This window comes from Oryctolagus cuniculus, chromosome 7, assembly GCF_051225735.1.
Source record: "Oryctolagus cuniculus isolate XC-2025 breed Fujian yellow rabbit chromosome 7, ASM5122573v1, whole genome shotgun sequence".
In the NCBI taxonomy this organism is placed as follows: Eukaryota; Metazoa; Chordata; class Mammalia; order Lagomorpha; family Leporidae; genus Oryctolagus; species Oryctolagus cuniculus.
In genome coordinates, this window is record NC_142873.1 from 143,851,089 (window position 1) to 143,866,893 (window position 15,805).

Here is a 15,805-nt window from a genome sequence, read left to right on the forward strand (position 1 = left end):
ACTGAAGCCAGATGTCAGTAGCTTCTTCTGGGTCTCCCACCTGGGTACAGGGGCCAAGCACTAGGGCCATCTTCTACTGTTTTCCTAGACCAGTTAGCAGGGAACTGAATTGGAAGTAGAGCAGCTGGGATTCAAACTGGCGCCTATATGGGATGCTGGTGCTGCAGACTGTGGCTTAACCTTTATGCCACAATGCCAGCCCCAAGTTTTCTTTTTGTCCTTTCAATTGTGAGGGTGTTGCTCTGTTGTCTTATAAAACTTCCTATTAAAGAAAGTATAAGGGCCAGTGCTGTGGCATAGCTAGAAAAATGTTGCCTGCAGTGCTGACATCCCATGTAGGCGCCAGTTCAAGTCCTGGCTATTGCACTTCCAAGCCGGCTCCCTACTGGTGTGCCAGGGAAGGTGGCAGATGGCCCAAGTCTTTGGGCCCCTGCACCCATGTGAGAGACCTGAAAGAAGCTCCAGGCTCCTGGCTTCAGATCGGCCCAGCTCTGGCCGTTGAGGACATTTGGGGAGTGAACCAGTAGATGGATGACCTCTCTCTAACTCTGCCTTTCAAATAAATAAATTAAACAAAAAAGAGAGAACATGTATGCTATTCTGATCCCCAATTTTTTAGGATCTTACCTTTTTTGTATTCTGAATTTTCATATGATGAGCCTTTGTACGTGTGTTTTTTCATTAACTGTGTTGAGTTCTTGGAGGCTGCTCTTACTCTAGAGATTTTGTTCACTTCAATTCTGGAATGATTTTGTATGTTAGCTTTTTTTGTTTTGTTTTTTGCCTTTAAAGAAAAATACCTAATTACAGGGGAAAGAAATGCAAGTTATGAAACAGTATAACCCATTTTTAGGAAGATTTATTTATGTGGAAGGCAAAGAACAGAGAGAGAGAGATAGGTTTGTTGTTGTTGTTAAGATCTATTTATTTATTTGAAAGAACAATAGAGAGGGAGAGAGTGAGATCTTCCATCTGCTGGTTTATTCCCCAAATGGCTACAACAGTGAGGGCTAGGCTAGGCCAAAGCCAGGAGTTAGGAACTCTAAGCAGATCTCCAACATGGGTGGCAGTGACCCAAGTACTTGGACCATCTTCCTCTGCCTTCTCAGGTAGATCAGTGAGCAGAGCAGCTAGGATTCCAGTTAGCTCTCCAATATGAGATGTGTTGCAAGTAGTAATTTAACCTGCTTGCTACATGCCTGCCCAACTCTTTATTTTTATTTTATTTTATTTTATTTATTTATTTTTATTTATTTATTTTTTTGACAGGCAGAGTGGACAGTGAGAGAGAGAGAGACAGAGAGAAAGGTCTTCCTTTGCGGTTGGTTCACCCTCCAATGGCCGCCACGGCCGGCACACCGCACTGATCCGATGGCAGGAGCCAGGTGCTTCTCCTGGTCTCCCATGGGGTGCAGGGCCCAAGCATTTGGGCCATCCTCCACTGCACTCCCTGGCCACAGCAGAGAGCTGGCCTGGAAGAGGGGCAACGGGACAGAATCCGGTGCCCCGACCGGGACTAGAACCCGGTGTGCTGATGCCGCTATGTGGAGGATTAGCCTAGTGAGCTGAGGTGCCGGCCCTGCCCAACTCTTTATTTTTTAGCTAGAGGAGAAATATTTACCTTCTGTGTGAGTGTGTGTGTGTGAGAGAGAGGTAACTTTACTGAGATATAGTTCACATGCCATCTGTTTTATCCATTTGAAATATATAGTTCAGTGGCTATAATATATTCACAGAGGAGCCCAACTATCCCCCCACCACCAGTTTCAGAGTGTTTTCCATCACTGCAAAAAGAAACCCATACCTATTAGTAGTCAGTTTGCATTTTCCATCAACCCTCGCAGTCCTAGGATTTGTCTCTATTAATTTGCCTGTTTTAGACATTTCAAATAAGTGGAATCATACAACATTTGGTCTTTTGTGACTCGCTGTTTTCACTTAGCATTTTTTTTTTTTTTTTTTTTTTAGATTTTATTTAGTTATTTGAGAGGTAGAGAGAGTTACAGACAGAAAGAGAGAGGCAGAGAGAAAGGTTTTCCATCTGCTGGTTCATTCCCCAAATGGCTGCAATAGCTGGAGCTGGGTGGATCCAAAGCTTGGAGCCAGGAGCTTCTTCCAGGACTCTCAAGTGGATGCAGGGCCCCAAGTACTTGGGCCATCTTCCACAGCTTTCCCAGTCCATAAGCAGAGAGCTGGATTGAAAGAGGAGCAGCCTGGATATGAACTGGCACCCATGTGGGATGCCGGCTCTGCAGGCGGAGGCTTAGCCTACTATGGTATGGCGCCGGCCCCTAGCATAGTATTTTCAAAGTGTGTCCATGTGCATGTGGTAGCCCATGTATTTGTATCAATACATCATTCCTTTTTGTGGATGGACACTATTTCATTCTGTGTCTATATCACATTGTTTTTATTCATCAGTTGATTGATTTTTTGGATTGTCTCTACTTTTTGACTATTCAGACTGATGTTGCCACAAACAGTTAAGTACAAGGCTTTTTTGCCTTTTTTTTTTTTTCAATTCGTGTGTAAGGTTTTTTGCAGAAATTTGAGTATGTAGCTAATAGTAGTTACTAAGTCATATGATAACAATACTTGAATGTTTAACCTTCATTGAATGGTCAGACTATTCCAAAGTGCTGTACCCTTTTAAGTTTCCATCAACATTGTTTGAAGGTTCCAGTTCTTGTATTAGTTTTTTGATAATTCTCTTTTTATTACTCTTTTTTTTTTTCCTATAATGACGGTTGTTTGGACATTGAATCTTCTGGATTGAATCTCTTAATTTTTTAAAATGTTTTCTCCTTTTTTTTTCCCTTTTATAGTTGTAAATTCTACTTCTTGAGAATTTCTTTAGACTACCTTCTAAGTCTTCTAATCTTTTAAGGAGATAAGGCATAAAAATTTTGATCTTTTTTTTTCAAGCCATCCTGTTATAATATCTTCACATATTTCTGTCTCTTAAGATATTAATTACATTTTTTGACATTTTCTTTTCCTTGCATTGTCTGTTTCCTCTGGGTTCCTTTTTTTTTTTTTTTTTTTTTTTGACAGGCAGAGTGGACAGTGAGAGAGAGAGACAGAGGGAAAGGTCTTCCTTTGCCGTTGGTTCACCCTCCAATGGCCGCCTCGGCCCGCGCGGTGCGGCCGGCGCACCACACTGATCTGAAGGCAGGAGCCAGGTGCTTATCCTGGTCTCCCGTGGGATGCAGGGCCCAAGCACTTGGGCCATCCTCCACTGCACTCCCGGGCCACAGCAGAGAGCTGGCCTGGAAGAGGGGCAACCGGGACAGAATCTGGCGCCCCGACTGGGACTAGAACCTGGTGTGCCGGCGCTGCAAGGCGGAGGATTAGCCCAGTGAGCCGCGGCGCTGGCCTTGGGTTCCTTTTTTGTTTGTTTTCATTTTAGTTCTGGACACTTTCTTCAAATGTGTTGTTGATCCTGACTGTCCTAAAGAATAAGTATTAAAAGCTTAATTTGAAACAAAACTAACTGACTGATGGGCAGCTGTTTAACAACCAGCTCTTTGGAGTGAAAGGCCTTGACTTGCAGCATTTTATGATTTCTGTGGTATAAATATCTACCTTGCCTTGCTGTAAGCTACCAATATGATATCAGTCAGTGCAAAATGGGGAAGAGATATATATAATTGGCTTTGATGAGCTAATGTTACCATACTACTGGCTTTGCTTTGGAATGACTTGTGCACAAGTCAGCCTTCCTGCTGGAGAATTCTCTAAATGCTGTCAATATTTGTAAATCTTCCTCCAGTGTCCTCTCTGGAGGATTCATCCATAGTTTCTAACGTTCTGGAAACAAGGAAAAAGAAGGGGCTCTGTTACTCTTTACCTCTGCCGTTTCTGGTGTATTTTAATCCGGAGCCACAGGCACTCAGTTTCTCTATATTTATTTAAGTTTTAATGTTTATGTATTTGTTTTCATCTACTCGAAGAGAGAGCAACAGAGAGAGTGAGAGACCGAGGTTCCATCTGCTGGTTCACTCTTCAAATGCCTGTAATATCATTGAGTCAGGCTGAACCAAGCACCCAAAACTCCTTCTGGGTCTCCCATGTGTGTTGTGGGGGCCCAAGACCTTGAACCATCATCTGTTGTTTTCCAGAATGCATAAGCAGGAAGCTGGGTCAGAAGCAGAGTAAGCAGGACTCCATCTGGTACTTGAACTTGGGATGCAAGCATCACAGGTGGCAGCTTAATCTACTGTACCACAGCACCTACCTCAGTTTCTCTATTTTTAGGGAGGAATAAACTGTTTTTTTTTTAATAAGGATTTTTATATTATTTATTTGAAAAGCAGTTACAGAGAGAGAAGGAGAGAAAGAGAGATCTTTCATCTGCTAGTTCAGTCCTCAAATGGCTGCAATGGCTAGGACTGAACAGGAGCCAGAAGCTTCTTCTGGGTCTGCCACATGGGTGCAGGGACCCAAAGACTGCTGCTTTCTCAGGTCCATTAGCAGGGAGCTGGATCAGAAATGGAGCAGCTGGAACACAAACTGGCACCTATACAGGATGCTGGCGCTGCAGCCAGTAACTTAATCCAATATGCCACAGCAGCAGCACCGAGGAATTAACTTCCTATGATTAGGGCCAGCGCTGTGGCCTAGCGGGTAAAGCCACCGCCTGCATGCTGGCATCCCATATCCCATATGGGCACCAGTTCAAGTCCAGTCTACTGCACTTCCATTCCAGCTCTCTGCTACGGCCTGGGAAAGCAGTAAAAGATGGCTCAAAGCCTTGGGCCTCTGCATGCATGTGGGGAAACTAGAGGAAGCTCCTAGCTCTTGGCTTCAGATCGGCACAGCTCTGGCCGTTGCAGCCAACTGGGAAGTGAAACAGTGGATGGAAGACCTCTGTGTCTCTTTCTGCCTCTCCTTCTCTCTCTGTGTAACTCTGACTTTCAAGTAAATAAATCTTTAAAAAAGAAAAACAAAACTTCCTATGATCGGGGTATTGTAGGTTTGGAAAGAAGTCATCTGCTTGGGGCTGGCTCTGTGGCTCACTTGGTTAATCCTCTGCCTGTGGCGCCAGCATCCCATATGGGTGCCGGTTCTAGTCCCAGTTGCTCCTCTTCCAGTCCAACTCTCTGCTGTGGCCTGGGAAAGCAGTGGAGGATGGCCCAAGTGCTTGGGCCCCTGCACCCACATGGGAGGCTGGCTCCTGGCTTTGGATCAGCACAGCACCAGCCGTAGCGGCCATTTGGGGAGTGAACCAATGGAGGGAAGACCTTTCTCTCTCTCTCACTGTCTATAACTCTACCTGTCAAATAATAATAATAAAAAAAAAAGTCGTCTGCCTTTTGAATGTGGAGATGGGGAGCGAGTCTATGTATAGACATGTATAGCAGTCTCGTCTTGTTCTTTGCTTATTTGCCTCAGCACAATCTTCTGTTTTGTTTTTTTTTTTTAAAGATTTATTTATTTATTTGAAATTCAGAGTTATACATGGGGTGCCCATATCCCCAAAAGAGAGCCAATTTGAGTCCTGCCTCCTCCATCTCCCCTTCAGCTTCCTACTAGCATACCTTGAAAGAGAGCAGATGGTGGCTTAAGTGCTTGGGCCCTTGTGGACAATCCAGATGGAGTTCTGGGCTCCTGGCATCAGCCTGACCCAGCCCCAGCTGTTATAGACATTTAGGGAGTGAACCAGCAAATAGAAGATCTCTCCCCACGTTTATCTCTTTTCTTTCTATTGTTCAGCCTTTTAATTAGATTTTTAAAATAAGCATAGATATAGATATATGAGATTTATTTATTTACTTGAAAGGCAGAGTTTACAGAGAGAGAAAGAGATCTTGCATCTGCTGGTTCACGCCTCAAATGGCTGCAACAGCTGGGGCTTGTGGAGGCCAAACCAGGAGCCTGGAATTCCATCTGGGTCTCCCACATGGGTGGCAGGGGCCCAAGTACTTGAACCATTCTTCTGCTGCTTTCTCAGGTTTTTTTACATTAACATTTCCACATTTCATGTTTTCACATTAGCAGGGAGTTGGATTGGAGGTGGATAAACTGGGTCTCAAACTGGCACTTACATGGGATGCTGGCATTGCAGGCAGCAACTTAACCTGATGTACCACAACACTGGCCCCGAGTAAATGAAACATTTTAACATAATAGTTTTCTCTCCTGTTTTTGCTTTCTTTGTAGATGTAAATACCTTTTTTCTTTTACAGTTATTTTAATGGGTTTAGGGTCAGAGAGAGGAGTTTATTTTTGTAGTTAATCAACCATGTTTAATTAGAAGTCTTTTCTTTAGATGATGTCCATTTGAATCAGACTATCAACTCTAATTCCAGTTCCAACTTCCTGGTAATGCATCTCCTGGAATGCAACAGTGATGGCTCAAGTAGTTGGGTCCCTGGCACCCACATAGAAAATCTGGGTTGAGATCCTGGCTACTGACTTTGGCCTTGCCCGTCCAGACTATTGCAGGCATTTGGGGAGTGAACCAGTGATTGGGAGCGCTCTTAATGTCTTTGTCTTTTTCTATCTCTGTCTCTTTGCCTCTCAAATAAATAATACAGTAAATAAAATTTGAAATTTAAAAGTCCATCAGAGCAAGGAATGTCTTTGTCTTCAGTTGTGATTTTGTTTTGTTGGTCAGCAGAAGAAGCTATGGAGTGTGTATTGACTGATCAGAATTTCAGGTTTTATTTTTTAAGATTTTATTTATTTGAAAGGTAGAGTTAGAGAGAGAGTCCACGAGAGAGCGCTTCCATCCTCTGGTTCACTCCCCAAATGGCTACAATAGCCAGCACTGGGCCAGGCCAACGCCAGGAGCCGGGAGCTTCTTCTGGGTCTCCCACGTGGGTAACGGGGGCCCAAGTACTTGGGGCATCTTTCGCTGCTTTCCCAGGCTCATTAGCAGGGAGCTGGATTGGAAGTGGAACAGCTGGGATTCAAACTGGAGCCCATATGAGATGCCACTGTCGCAGACAGCAACTATACCTGCTATGCTTCAGTGTCAGTCCTCGAAAATTTCAGTTTTTATCTTCAGAATTCTAATCTTGCTCTTCACACTGGTCCAGGAATCATTCATAATGAAGTAGAAATTTGGCCTCAGAATCCTTGAGATTGAATCCTGGTTCACTGCCTTTCTAGTTACATGGCAATGAGCAAATTTGTCTCCCTAAGTCTAAGCATCTATCTCTATAGAATGAGGAAAATTTGTATCCTGTTTTCTTCGTAGGATTACTGTAAGCACTGAGATAATGGAAATAAAAGTGCTTTAAGTGACTGTGAGTGAGGAATTTTAATGATTCACATTGTTTTCCCACCTAATTTAGAAGAAAAGATATGAGAAGTGATTAGGTTGATCCTTGTTGAGTAGAAAGAACAGAAAGTACATCCTCAGAAACTTACCAGTTATACTCAACTTCAGAAATGTTTCTACTGTTACTCTCATTCCTCAGACCCATCTTTGCCCAAATGCCCAAGCCTACTAGTAGAGTCTGACTAAAGAGGTAGATGCTTGGCACAGTGATTAAGATGTCCGTTGAGATGCCCACAACACATATCTGAGTGCCTGGGTTGAAGTGCAGGCTCAGCTTCCAACGGATGCACATCGTGGCAGAGAGAGGTGATTATCAAGGAATACCACTCGTGTTGAAGGCCCAGATTGAGTTTGTGGCTCCTAGCTTCTGCCGGGTCCTGCTCAACTCCTGCTGTTGTGGGCATTTTGGGAGTGAACCAGCATATGGAACACTTGGGCCATCTTCCACTGCACTCCCTGGCCACAGCAGAGAGCTGGCCTGGAAGAGGGGCAACCGGGACAGAATCCAGCACCCCAACCAGAACTAGAACCCGGTGTGCTGGCGCCGCAAGGCGGAAGATTAGCCTATTGAGCCGCGGCGCCAGGGGGTTGGTGTTGTGGTATAGCAGGTAAAGCTGCTGCCTACAATGCCAGCATCCCATATGTGCTCCACTTCTGATCAAGCTTCCTGCTAACATGCCTGAGATAGCAGCAGAGGATGGCTCAAGTTCTTGAGCCTCTGCACTCACATGGGAGAGCCAGAAAAAGCTCCTGACTCTCGGGTTTGGTCTGGCCCAGCCTCAGCCATCGAGGCCATTTGGGCAGTGAAACAGTAGATGGAAGATATCTTTCTCTCTCTTTCTTCCTCTCTTTGTGTAACTCTGACTTTCAAATAAATAAATAAATATTTTAAAGATAATATAAATAAATAAGGAAGCCTGGGGCTAGCATTGTGGTCCAGTGGATTAAGCTGCTGCTTGCCAAGCTAGCATCCTATATGTAGTCAAATGCTCTACCAATGAGCTATAACCCCTCCAGCATCCTATATGAATGCCAATTCAAGTCCCAGATGCTCCACATCCAATCCAACTTGGGAAAGCAGTGCAAGATGGCCCAAGTGCTTGGGTCCCTGCCACCTACATGGGAAGACCCAGATGGAGTTCCCGACTCCTGGCTTCAGCATCACTCAGCCCCTGCCATTGTGGCTATTTGAGGAGTGAACCAGCAGATAAAAGATTTCTGTCTTCCTTTCTCTGTGCCTTTCAAATAAATAAAAATAAATAAATCTTTTCTAAAAAATGCTGACTAACTATGTGATTCAGGCAGAAAACAGTTATTCCAGCAACAGGAGCCTATCCTGCAATGTCTTGGTTACTCTCTGCACTTGCCTTCCCCAGATGCTGCTGCAGATTGCTGATGATTTTATCGAGAGTGTGGTGACAGCAGCCTGTCAACTTGCTCGACATCGCAAGTCCAGTACCCTGGAGGTGAAAGATGTCCAGCTTCATCTAGGTATGTGGTCTCTTTTGTACAATTGCTCCTTTGGGACTGCCAGGGAAGGTGTAATCAGTGGAACTTTCATGCCAACATGAGGCATTGGCCCTGGGATTTATGGATGCATCCAATTGAGGCAGTAAATAGAGAAGAGAAATTCATTCAAGGAGTGAGCAGTGAGCACAGGCATTGACTTTATAACCATATGCCAGGGGCCGGCATTGTGGTGCAGCAAGTTAAGCCATTGCTTGTGACACCAGCATCCTATATTGGAGTGTCAGTTTGAGTCCCAGCTGCTCTGTTTCCAATCTAGCACCCTGTTGATGGCCTGGGAAAGCAGTGAAAGATGGCCCCGGTACTTGCATCCCTGCTACCCATATGAGAAATCTGGATGGAATTCCTGGTTCTTGTCTTTGGCCTGGCTCAGACTTGTCTATTGCAGCTCGCTCGCTTGCTTTCTTTCTTTCTTTTTTTAGAGATTTATTTTATTTATTTGAAAGGCAGAGTTACAGAGAGAGAGAGAGGTCTTCATCTGCTGGTTCACTCCCCAGATGGCTGCAATGGCTGGAGCTGTGCCAATCCAAAGCCAGGAACCAGGAGCTTCTTCTGGGTCTCCCACATGAGTGCAGGGACCCAAGGACTTGGGCCATCTCCTACTGCTTTCCCAGCCCATAGCAAAGAGCTGAATCAGAAGTGGAACAGCCAGGACTCGAACCGGTACCCATATGGGATGTTGGCATTGCAGGTGGCAGCTTTACCACTACAATGCCAGCTGCTATTGTAGCTATTTTGGGGAGTGAAGTAGTGGATAGGAGATTCTCTCTCTCTCTCTCTCTTTCTCTCTCTCTTTCCCTTCCTTTCCCTTTCCCTTTCCCTTTCCCTCTCTCCCTACCTGCTTCTCTCTCTCTCTCACTCTTCCTTTCCAATAAATAAATAAATCTTTAAAAAAAAAAAGATTGTCACTTTCCAACTATATCGTCTTATCCTTCCCACTTAATTTCCCTTAGAGCCATTCCTTCATCTGAAAAGTGGAGAATTGTAGTGTTCTCCTTGCAGGGTAACGGTAGGAATTGTAGATTATGTTTGTAAAGTGATTGGCACAAATTGAGAGCTTAAATGTAGCTACTGTTGTTTCTTTGCCTTTCAAAGGAAACCATTCCTCAGTGTTCCCTTGCAATTTTTAGCCTCTCCAAGTAGCCACGATGATTGGGGCTGGGCCAGGCTGAAATCAGGAGCCAGAAACTCTATCCAGATCTCCCACATGGGTGGCAAGGACCCAAGTACTTGGACCATTCTCTGCTACTTTCCCAGGAGCATTAATAAGGTGCTGGATTGGAACTGGAGCAGTCAGAACTCAAACCAGTACCCATATGGGATGTCAGCGGCATAGGCAGAAGCTTAACGCGCTGTGCCACAGTGCCAGCCCCCACAATAGGAACTGCCACAACAGGTCTCTGGTCATTTCCGGAGCTCTAAGGGGCAGTTCCTGCAATCTTTAGGAACAGTGGAGGTATGTGCCTTCAGAGATATCGCAGTGTTTGAAGCAGTCTCTAGCCCACCACGTGTCCTACGGTTGATATGATCACATGAAGTCCTATGAGAAGGAAAAGGCCAGCCTGCCAGGAGTAAATAAAGCTCTAAGCAAGTACAAACTTGCTGATGTGGAAGACACCACAGGAGACGGAGCTACAGGTAGTAAAGATGATGACAGCATTAACCTCTTTGGATCTGAGGAGGAGGAGGAAAGGGAAGAGGCCAAGAGGCTAAGGGAAAAACGACTCATACAGTATGATTCAAAGAAAGCCAAAAAACCTGTGCTTGTTGCCAAGTCTCCTATCTTACTAGATGAGAAACCTTGGGATTATGAGAGATCCAGCTAAATTGGAGGAGTGCTTCAGAAGTATTCAAGCAGATGGCTTGGTCTGGGGCTCCTTTAAACTAGCTCCAGTGGGATATGGAATTAAGAAACTTCAAATACAGCGTGTAGCTGAAGATGGATGGATCATGGCTTTTGAAGACTATGGGCAATCTGTGGATGTGGCTGCTTTCAACAAGATCTAAAATACATTCACTTAAGTAAAAGCTTGAAAGATACAAACAAGAAAACACCACAACAGATTATGTTATTTTGAGAATTTAACATTCCTATTTTGTACTTTAATTATGAAAAGAAAATTGGAATGTCAGTTATTCATTAAGGGTAGGAAATAATTCTCACAGAGACTAGAACACTCAAAAGTCTGTATGACTACAGGCCTGATGGAAGGGGACCATACTCAGAACTCCGTGGGGACAGCATGGGCTCAGAGCATGGAGAATTAAGGAATGGTGCTGAATAGCATCAAACCATCTAGCTCTGTGCACACCCCCAGTCCCCTCAGTAACAGTGGGCCTGCCAATGAGGCTGTCAACTGTTGATGCCTATGGTCTGGACAAGACTGGGCTCTGGCTGTTGTTTGCTTCTGACCCAGTTTTCTATCCATGCCTGGTTGAATAGGTTCCTCTTCTTTTATTCTTTAAAAATATTTTTGGAGTTGTGCTGTGGCTTAGTGGCATCCCATATGTGCACTGGATTGAGTCCCAGCTGCTCCACTTCCTATTCAGCTCTCTGCTAAGGCCTGGGAAAGCAGTAGAAGATGGCCCAAGTATTTGGGCCCCTGTACCCATGTGGAAGATCCTGAAAAAACTCCTTGCTCCTGGCTTCAGATCAGCCCAGCTCCCTGCCGGCCATTTGGGGAGTGAACCAGGCAGATGGAAGACCTCTCTCTCTCTTGTCACCTCTCACCTCTTACCTCTCTCCTCTCTCCTCTCTCCTTTCTCTCTCTGCCTCTGCCTCTTTGTGACTCTGCCTTTCAAATAAATAAATCTTTAAAAAAATTTAGAGGGTGGCTAACTCTGTGGTGTAGTGGTCTAAACCTCTACCTATGGTGTCAGTATCCCATATGGGCACCAATTCATGTCCTAGCTGCTCCTCTTTTGATCTTGCTCTCTGCTTATGGCCTGGGAAAGCAGTACAAGTCAGTGCCTGAAACAAAATAAATTTTGCCAAATAAATCTTGTTTTCAGTACTTTAGGAGTGCTGGTAAGAGGAATAAAGGAGTCCTCGTGTAATTCCTGTAGAATAATGATTGTTGGAGTAAGACAACTGAAGAGGGGCCAGCGCTGTGGCCTGAAGTGCCGGCATCCCCTATGGGTGCCAGTTCAAGACCCAGCTGCTCCACTTCTGATCCAGCTCTCTGCAGTGGCCTGGGAAAGCAGTAAAAGATGGCCCAGATCCTTGGGCCCCTGTACCCACATGGGAGACCCAGAAGCAGCTCCTGGCTCCTGGCTTCGGATTGGTGCAGCTGTGGCCGTTGTGGCCATCTGGGGAGTGAACCAACGGAAGGAAGATCTTTCTCTGTCCCTCTCTCTCATTCTCTGTAACTCTACCTCTCAAATAATAAATAAAATCTTAAAAAAAAAAGACAACTGAAGAAAGAAATGACTGTTTTCTGTGAACCAGATGAGCTACTTGGGAACCTTAAGGTTCAGCACTTCAAGCTTCAACTAATTTTTTTTTCTTTGCAAGAAGCTCAAATTGTGTTCTTTAAAGTTTGTAGGAGCCGCATGTGATATCCCCATTTGTATTTCATAGAATTCATGTGTCAGGTCAGTGTTAGTTCAGCTGATGCCCGGATTCGTCCTCCCTGACCCTGGGTGAGGGTCACTCTGTTCCTGACACTGCCTTCCTTTCTTGCAGAGCGCCAGTGGAACATGTGGATCCCAGGGTTTGGCTCTGAGGAAATCCGACCCTACAAGAAAGCCTGCACCACAGAAGCTCACAAACAGGTGAGGAGCCTCCAGAGCCTGGGGACAGCCAGGCAGATCTCTTGAGCTCTGTCTCGGAGAGGCTGCCTGCAGCCACCTCCTAGGGAACTGACTTTTCCCACACAGCAAGCTTCATTCTCTGGAAAAGGTCAGAGGGCAAGGGGCAGCAGCGGGCCATGGGCAATCAGGTACTTCCTTGCTGCTCTGCTATTCCCATGTGGATTTCTCTCAGCTTTGATGGTGCCATTCACAGCTGTTGATGCTAGGTACCTCTGCCCTGGATGGGCGGTGCTCACCCCATGCATGCCTCCTTAATGAGATCTTCCTTCTTTGTTACTGACAAACACCCCAAGAATAGAGGATGGTTAAAGAAGCAGAAACGTGCCATGATTGTGCTGAGAGGTAGTGTTCAGGCTGCATCTTGGCTGTGAAGAGCTTGTGTGTCAGTGTGAGAACACCATTTCTGCTGTGGGGCCAGTTGTCCCTGTCCTTGGTCAGTCCAACAGCAGTGTTTAGCACCCTTTGAGAAGGCTATTATCCCATCTTAGTTTAACTGGCTTCTTTTCTTTTGAAAAGTGAGTTTTTCCCAAGTTTGAGCAGCATGATGAGGCAGTGCTGGGTGAGTGTCCTTGCTTGTTCATAGCCTGGTCTCTCTTGAGTGGGTATTTACAAAGCTCACAGAGGAAGTCCTGCAAGGAAGCCACACAGCCTGAATCGAAATACTGCACTGTTCTTCAGACAATGTACTGTTGCTTTGGCTCTGCTCCCAGATTATCTGCTTTTCTATCCATTTATTTAGTCAACAAATACATAATGTTGGGACCATCTCTTGGTAAAAAAGGAGCAGAGCAAGTTAGGAATCTGGCCAGTGGATAGTAGTAGATACAGTTTTTTAAAAATTTTTATTTATTTATTTGAGAAGCAGAATTAACAGATAATGAGAGGGAGAGAGAGAGAGAAGTCCTCTGTCCACTATCCACTGGTATACTCCCCAAATGAGCCACAGTTGGGCCGATCTGAAGCCAGGAGCCAGGTGCTTCTTCCAGTTCTCCCACATGGGTTCAGGGGCCCAAGCACTTGGGCCATCTTCCACTGCTTTCACAGGCCATCAGCAGTGAGCCGGATCAGAAGTGAAGCAGCCAGGGCTCAAACTAGCGCCCATATGGGATGCTGTTGCTGCAGGCAGAGGCTTGACCTATGCCAGAGCTCCAGCCCTTCTAGTAACAGTTGAAACGCATGATCTGACTGTTTCCCTGATGGGTTGTGCTGGAAGTTATTAGTTCTCAGTTTCCCTTCATTGCTGGTCACCAGGTTTGAAATTTCAGCTCCTTTGTGAGTGGCAACAAGTTCAAAATTGAGATCCTTTTTTTATTTTCTCCATCATCAGAGGAAGCAGATTGGAGTGGGGAAAGCCTAAAAAGTATATGCTTTGCTGGTCCAGCCCCTGGGCTCCCCAGAAGGCAAGAGCTCTCACCTTCTCCTGCTCTGAATGTTTTTTGCCATTTTGCTAGCCTGGAGCAGTTTGAGTCTGCTGGTCAAGGGGATGGGTCTGTTGCCCCATCTGAACATCTCTTGTGGCCCTGCACACTACATTCCGGAAGAAGGAGCCTGTTGGGCTGCCCTGCAGCCACAGATCCCCAGAGGCTCTGGCCTGTAATGTAAACCAGGCTGCCCGTTGGCCTCACATGAGTATTCCAGAAACCTCCTGACTTTAACCCTTGTAACGGCTTATTTCTGTCTCCTTTCAGAGAATGGCATTGATCCGGAAAACAACGAAGAAATAACACACAGAAAGGTCAGGGAATGGACAACATTTAAATGTATTTGGAGATACTTGAGCTGAGACCTCAGCCATCTCATCCTTGGAATTTTTTTTTTAATGCTTTACAGAGAAGCATATATTTTTTATTAACAGTGCAGCAATATCTATAATGACTGAGAGGATCTGACAAGAGAAGAAAGCCTCCTAGCTCAACTTCCAGTCCCTTTTCCCTGCCGTCTCAGAGGAGCAGTGTATCTTCCAGAGAAGATTTTATTTGTGGTTTATTCTATAAGTGATTGAACATGGGACAGAGCAGATGGTCTTGTTGAGTGAGACAGTATTAGCAGGATTTGTAGCGGGTTTTGTCCCCTTCCCCTTTCCCCCTTTCCCTGTACTTTGTAATGTCAGTGTTTATATGACTATGACTTTCATTTGCTTTTCCAGAATAAAGAAGTTATTAATCGAAAGACACAGGGTGCATGACTTACAGCCTCTGAGATGCCCGAGGGAGTCAGGACAGCAAGGCTGGGTGGAGCTCTAGTCAGCAGGTGGCAGCACCATTATTCACTTCTGTGTTGAGAAAAACTTGGGGATTTTCCATGATTTTACTTCAAGGGAGACCACACCATCTGCAGGAGTTTGAGTCCAGTTTCTCTGCCTGCAGGCAGAGGGACCATCTCTCATGAGCTCCCAAACTGGAAAGGCATCTGTTTTTGGCAGTGTTACATGCCTAAGTGTCCATAGTGACCTGTTCTTCAACTCCTGGACAAGTCGTGCTCCTGCTTGGCCCTGAGAAAGGATAGGAGTAGCCTTGGGGAAAGGCCTGCAGGTGTCTGTCTGTTCTCAGTTGATGATACCCCGATCCTGGTATTTTTACCATTGTGCACCCTTCAGTGGCACCTAGCATCATCTTGTCTGGGGATTGTGAAGGTTCCATGAGCTTCCAGAAAAGTGGCTGTCCCATTCAGTCACCAGCACAGACACATCCACCTTGCCCTGCTTTGGTCCTCTGCCTCCTGAGGCATGGCTTTAGATGGGACCCTGCTTTTCACCCACCGCCACTCTGAGTCTGGCCCCATAACTCCTTTCTTCATAGCCTTAAAGATCCCTTGGGCGAGCAGCTCAAAAACTGTGCTGATGTCACTGTTGCTGATGTCTCGATGTAAGGAGCGCCCAAGGAGGCAGCCAGCTTCTCCCCTCCTCCAGTGCTACCTGACGCTTGCTCAGCAGCAAGGTTGCTCTTGTGACCACCACCATGACGACGCTGCAGGGTTTCACCTTCTCCAGCACCTCGTGATGCCACTGGGCGATGTGCTCAAAGGATTTCGGTTGGTGACGCCAAACAGCAAGAGGCCTCCAGCCAAGTTCCAATAGTAGGAGCAGGTTTCTGACCTCGACAGCCAAGAAAGAATCCAGAATTAGTTTTGAGCCCTCTACTGAGGACAGAAGGGAACAAGGGAACCAAGGAAGTTTAA

At 45.6% G+C, this 15,805-nt stretch overlaps 1 protein-coding gene and 1 pseudogene across 3 annotated transcripts in view; both read left to right on the plus strand.

The window, feature by feature from the left end:
• Window positions 1-14,797, plus strand: part of TAF12 (TATA-box binding protein associated factor 12) — a 31,492-nt gene extending 16,695 nt beyond the window's left edge. For all 3 annotated transcript variants that reach the window (XM_089301179.1, XM_008265864.4, XM_002716076.5), the window contains 3 exons: window positions 8,665-8,779; window positions 12,501-12,589; window positions 14,317-14,797. In XM_089301179.1, the coding sequence (XP_089157305.1) occupies window positions 8,665-8,779; window positions 12,501-12,589; window positions 14,317-14,352 (240 nt within the window). In that variant the 3' untranslated portion in view covers window positions 14,353-14,797. The remainder of the gene's footprint in view (window positions 1-8,664; window positions 8,780-12,500; window positions 12,590-14,316) is intronic.
• On the plus strand, window positions 8,856-10,946 carry LOC103350328 (elongation factor 1-beta pseudogene; annotated as a pseudogene).
• Window positions 14,798-15,805: the final 1,008 nt, after the last annotated feature.